The 5,833-nt window shown below is 49.8% G+C and overlaps 1 protein-coding gene across 1 annotated transcript in view; it reads left to right on the top strand.

Annotated features, from left to right (window-relative positions):
- Positions 1 to 237: 237 nt before the first annotated feature.
- The window catches only part of FAM131C (family with sequence similarity 131 member C), a 21,160-nt gene continuing 15,564 nt past the window's right edge, over positions 238 to 5,833 (top strand). The window contains exons 1-3 of the mRNA XM_027845612.1: positions 238 to 289; positions 324 to 739; positions 1,695 to 1,787. Of these exons, the coding sequence (XP_027701413.1) occupies positions 238 to 289; positions 324 to 739; positions 1,695 to 1,787 (561 nt within the window). The remainder of the gene's footprint in view (positions 290 to 323; positions 740 to 1,694; positions 1,788 to 5,833) is intronic.

Raw genomic sequence — 5,833 nt, forward strand, 5'->3', positions numbered from 1 at the left:
CCGCTGCCGCTACTCTTCGGCGTTCACCCTTCGCCTCCCGCGCGGCTCTCGCGCCCCTAGCCCCGGCCCCCGGCCGCAAACTTCAACGGGGCCCCCGGGAGCCCTAGAGAGCGCCGAGGGAGTCTGCGGCGCGGGCGGGGGGCGTGCACCTGAGCCTGGCCCCGTCGCTCGGGCCGCCGGGCCGCCTGGAGCTGGGGCCGCGGTGGCGGCGGAGTGGCACTGCCCAGCCCGGGAGACATGAGCGGCCAGCCCAGCCCCGGACGGAAGGAGGACGGCCGCTTGTCGCTCGGCCCGTGATGGGCTCCTGCGTCTCCCGAGGTGAGGACGCTCTGAGGCCGGAGGGCTGGGTCCGAGGAGACCTTGGAGAGTAGGGGAGGGGGATCGTGAGCGAAAACGCGTCTCTTTGGGGTCCTGCTTCCTGTCCCTCCCACCCAAGGACAGGGACTTGTTTATCTCGGGCCGCTGGTCACGTCCCCCTCTTCAGTGGAGATTTCCAGGGGACAGTCCTCGACTCCCCACCTCGGGAGCAGCCGTCCAGCCTCTGAGCTGCAGCTCCCTGGTGTACGGGGTCCCCAGGGGCTCGGGGCCCCAAGCAGGGGGAGGGCTCCAGGGAGGCTGGCATGGTGCCCAACGCAGCGGGCGTTCTCGGAGGAGAAAGCTGAGGTCACCTCCTCCCTTCAGTGGTTGGACCCCGGGGACCGACGCTGGCAGCCGGACGGGGGCTAGTCCCCTGCCTCGGGTAAGCTTGTTCTCCCCACCCCCATCCGTATTACCACCTCCCCCTTCCCCCCCACCCTGCCCCAGTCACCTACACAAACACACACACACACGCCTCCAGTCCCCAGCCCCAGCCTCTGAACTGACCCCTTTCCTGGGAGTGAAGAGTCCTGCAAGTCCAAAAAGCATCTTGCTCTGGCCCTCCCATCTGGGGTATGGAGAACAGCCAGGGGTGGCTGCAACTCTCTGCCTGGCACTAGGTCCAGTTAAGATACAGTCATTGTGGATTCTGGCTCAGCACCTTCCCCGGAACCCCTTCCTGCCTTCTGCGGTCCATCCTCCCCAGGCTTTCCCAAGGATCTGATTCCCTTCCTCTAAATCCCACCTTGGAAAGGTTGAAAAGGGTTTAATTGGGGACTGTCACCCCACTCCTTCTTAGACCTCCAGGTGTCAGAAAGAAGGCAGCTCCCCTTCTCCCTCCCCACTCCAACCGTAAGTCCTTGGCTTTGTCTTCCCCAGAACTCCCTTGCTTCTCCTTAAAAACACAAAAGCAGGTCTTTCCCCTAAACCATTTTTAATAGCAGCATCTGTGGCCTTCTGTGAACCCAGGGCAATAAGGGGAGGGGGAGGCAAGATTAAGGGACAGGGGCTTGTCATTCCATAAAGGCACAGGGATTTGATCTGCTGTGCCTGATAGTCATAGCCCTTCTTGGTTCTAATTAGGGAATCAGGGGCTTGTGCTCTGGATACAGCCTCCAGAGTGTGTGTGTGTGTGTGTGTGAGTGTGTGGGGGTGGGGGTGGGGATCATTCCCTAAGAGCTCAAAGAGACCCAGTCTGACTGCGGAAAGATTAGTGGAGTTCTCCACAGAGCCAGCGAGGTGGATGAAATGACCTCCAAAGGTCCTCTCATCCTGTAGGAGTCTTGAAGTGATGCTCCCTTTGTGCCCCCCCATCCCCCCTTTTCTGTGCCTCCCAGTCCTGCACATCAGTCAGTCGAACCAGTCAGTTATCGATCAATCATGTCTCATTCAGTCAGAGCAGATCCCTTAGTCTAATGCCTGGGCTGTCAGTGAGTAAAGTGTTATTAGTCGGTCCATTGTCATCTCTGGGGTTCTGATCAACACAGCAGCTTCTCTGGCTTTCCCTCCTCTCTCTCTATTTCCTTTCTCCTCCTCTTCTCTTCCCTCTTCCCCACTTCTTTTCCCTTTCCCTTCCTCCCCCTCCTTTTCTTTCTCTCCCCCTTCCATTCCCTTTAAGCAAGGTTTCCAGGGTAACCACATCACTGGGCTAATTTCTTAGGTCCAGCTTCCTAAGCCTTCATGCCCTTCCCCACCCCCACTCCTATCCTACTTATGGGTACCAGGGGAATAGATCTTTGCTTGGGAAAAGCTTTGGCCACCATGGGGTGACAGCTGCAGATGGAGCCCAAAGGCACCTACTGCAGGGCTGCACTCCACAGGAGGCTGGAAAGAGGACCCTGACCAGTGGCTGAACTCCCCAGGACCATCCCTGGGAGATGTAAACTGGAGCAGACCACACTATGAGCCCTCTCTCTTTCCAACAAAATCTGGTTACTGTGAACACCAAAAGTAATAGGGGAAGGCAAAGGAGGTCACTGAGGGAAGGATGAACAACCCAAAAGGTGTGAGAATCTTGTTAAAGAGGAGTGAAGCCTGCTTGAATTCCAATTCTGACTGACTAGCTATGTGACCTCAGGCAAGTCATTTTAACTTCACTATGCCTCAGTTTCCTCATGGGTACAATGAGGTTAATAATACTTGTCCTTACCTACCTCGAGGAGCTGTCAAGTGACTCAAATGAAATGAGAGCAAAGCACATTACAAGTTTTGAAATATGAGTTGTTTTTCCTTAATGATGGATATGTACTGGGACCTTGGGATGATTCTGGTGTAGACTGACAATTGACAAGTCAACTGAGCAACAATGAACTGAAAAACTCATTCCTGGACAATTGATTGACAAGTTAACAGCTGACACCCTCCCTGCAACCGAAAGCAATACTGCCTCACTCACTGACAGACAACTGGCCAACTAGGGAGCTAATGATTCATTTACTGCCTCTTGGCACTAGATTGGGAGTCATGGGTCCTGAGTTCAAATCCCGCCTCCTCCACTTGCCTTAAGCAAGTCTTTTTAACACTCTGATTTCCCTTCTGGTTCAGGCCCCACTCTAGCCCCAGATATTTTGTAGTATAGCCTTGGCTTTCAGTTGACTCTCTTTTTCAAAGCTCTTCTGAGGTCAGTCTAGGCCCTAGAGAAACTATCCATTCTCACACCCCATCGTAAACACAAAATCAGGGCCAGTCATCACCTCCTTCTCCTTTCTGTCCCTCCTCCTCCCCAACCTCCCCACCCCACCCCCGCCCTGGCCAACTTGTGTTTTAGTGTGATGGACTATGTGAGTGTGACAGGCTGAGGGTGGCCAGGTGAGACAGGTTCAGGAATTCGGAGGACCAACATCACCCCAGTTATGTGCAAGGATGAGCTTTTAGGAGAGTGAAGTTCTTCGAACACAGCCAATCCTAGGGATTTCTCAGCCCAAGGTTGAACTTTTCCCAAGGACCCCGGGCACTGGTGAATTGGCTTAATTTGTATGCCTGAGCTCCTACCTCCTTCTCTCTGGGTGATCCACTCATCCCTCTCTCTGGATTCCCTATTCCTCTCAATGACCCCCCTCCATCTTCTCACTGACCTCCTTATCCTCATTGCACCAGCACCCCTCAGTTGTCCTCCCTATCCTCCTTACTGACCCTTCAACTTGAGGTCTCGTTCTTTCACTGAACCAGGCCAGTGAGCACCTCACCCTATGGTCACCGAGGTCCACAACTTTCTTCCTGACATCTCGACCCTCTTCACCAAGCTCCCATACCTGCAATGACCTTTTCCTCCTTCTTACTGAACCCTCATCCTCACTGACCTCACCATCTTCTTTAGTTAGTACTTCTCCCTTCACTGACTTTCCCCAGCCTCCTCAATGAACCCCATCACTCTCTCCATTCTTTCACTGAAACTCTATCTTCAGGGCAAGGGCATTCACAATCACAGAAGGTTCAATTGAAATACACACACACACTTCAAAAGGTCTCAGCCCTGGGGTTAGCATCTGCATTGAACTAAAGCTAATCTCTATCCCAGGTCACCCACCAGTGACTGTATACCTGCTGTATCTTCCTTGAGGGCCAGCCTGAGAAACAGTGCTGTCAGTTATTCTTCTGTCACACCTGGGCAAATATTTGACACTGACTCAGGGATGTCCCCCCCCCCACCCCCATAACTGGGGCCCTCTGCCCTCGTGCTAAGATAGCTCAGTCCAAGCATCCATGGAAGGCTCCCTGGTCTCTGGGTTATACTCTATAACAGCAGAAGACCATCTGCTGTCAGGATGGATGTGGACCAGAAACTTTAGGTTAGGTCTTAAATGGAAAGAAAAAGCAGAGATGACTTTCCAGTTGTCTTACTGTGTATGCTGATGAATGTAAAGTATTGAAGAGTGTTTCCAGAAACAGTTTTGCCAACTGGGAGGGAGAGGGCAGATGTCACAGACAATCCAAAGAGCCCATAGCAAATAGATCTCCAGTAATGAAAATTCATATTTAATCTCAGAACACATTAAACAGTAAAACCTCTTTGATTCAGATTTCCCTGATCAACATTGAATCATAGAGTACTAGTGATAGGAGGAGACTTAGAACATCAAATGTCAAAGCTGTGAGGGCCCTTAGAAAACAGAATGTCAGAGCTAGGAGGGCTCTTGGAACACAGACTGTCAGAGCTGGGAGGGCTCTTAGAACACTGAATGTCAGGTGCCGAGAGGGCCTTAGAACCCAGAATGTTAAAGCTGGGAGGGCCCTAGGATAGAGAATATAAAGGCTGGAAAGTCCCTTAGAACGCACAATATTAGAGCTAACACATCCCTTAGAACACAAAATGTCAAAGTTGGAAGAGGTTTTACAATATCAGGTATGGAAGAGACTTTAGAAAACAGAATTTCAGAACTAGTAGGACCCTTAGAACACAGAATGTCAGCCTTGGATGGACCCTAGAACATAGAATTTCAGAGATGGAAGGGAACTTAATATTTCTCTCATTTTACAGATGGGAAAACAGATCCCAAGCGTTGACGTGGCTGGAGTAAAACCTAGGTCTCTGATTTCCAGAATCTGGACCAGAGTTGGAAACATGTTCTGGGGATGAAATACTTCACTATGTTTACATGGGGGAGGATGATAGGGAAGGGGAAAGGAAGTGGTGTTTACCAAATGGATGTGCAGTATATTTGCATGACTTAGGTTGAGACAGAATAAGTTTACTTTGTTTAAAAGAATTACCCATCCTTGGATGCTTTGGAAGCACCTTCGGGCTTTAAGCTCCTCAGATCTGTGGTCATTTAATCAGGTCACCTCAGGAGTTCTCCTCATTGATACTTTTTCAGTCTGCAAGTACTTCCTTTTTCCCAAGTAATCAATAATTCAGATTTGCCACAGATTCAGATTGGCTTGCCTGCCATCCCCAATTGTCTATCCCCAACTACTTCTAATTAAGGATTCGTGAAGAGTTATTTGGGGCTTCAATTTCCCTAAAGTGAGGGGCTTGGTCTAGATCAGGGGTCAGCAAATTATGGCCTGCAGGCTAAATCCAACCTAGCCTATTTTAGGATGACCAAGAGCTAAGAATGATTTTCACATTTTAAAATAAAGTTTTATTATATTTAAAAATGGAAAATATTTTGAATTTATATACGTACATTGAATCTTAAATATAAAAATATTCCTAGTTCCTCAGGAGGTACAAAAACAGATAGTGGACAGGATTTGACTCTAGGCAGTAGTGTGTGGGATCTCTAGGCTAGAAAATCTCTAAGGTCCAGCTATCACACTGTGTTTATAACAGACTAGGGATGGCCAGGTTAACAGGCTTAAGATGCATCTATGTGAGTGTGACAGGTAAGAGTAACTCGGTTGCATCAAGTTTTGACATTTTATATTCTAAGATCTCTCCCAGCTCTGACATTCTGTGTTCTTTTTCTATTAATGTATTTTGATTTATCAATAATAACTTCCATATGCTTTTGAGTTTAAAATTTTTCTCCCCCTT

Source organism: Vombatus ursinus, unplaced genomic scaffold, assembly GCF_900497805.2.
Source record: "Vombatus ursinus unplaced genomic scaffold, bare-nosed wombat genome assembly UNPS02015004.1, whole genome shotgun sequence".
Classification (NCBI taxonomy): domain Eukaryota; kingdom Metazoa; phylum Chordata; class Mammalia; order Diprotodontia; family Vombatidae; genus Vombatus; species Vombatus ursinus.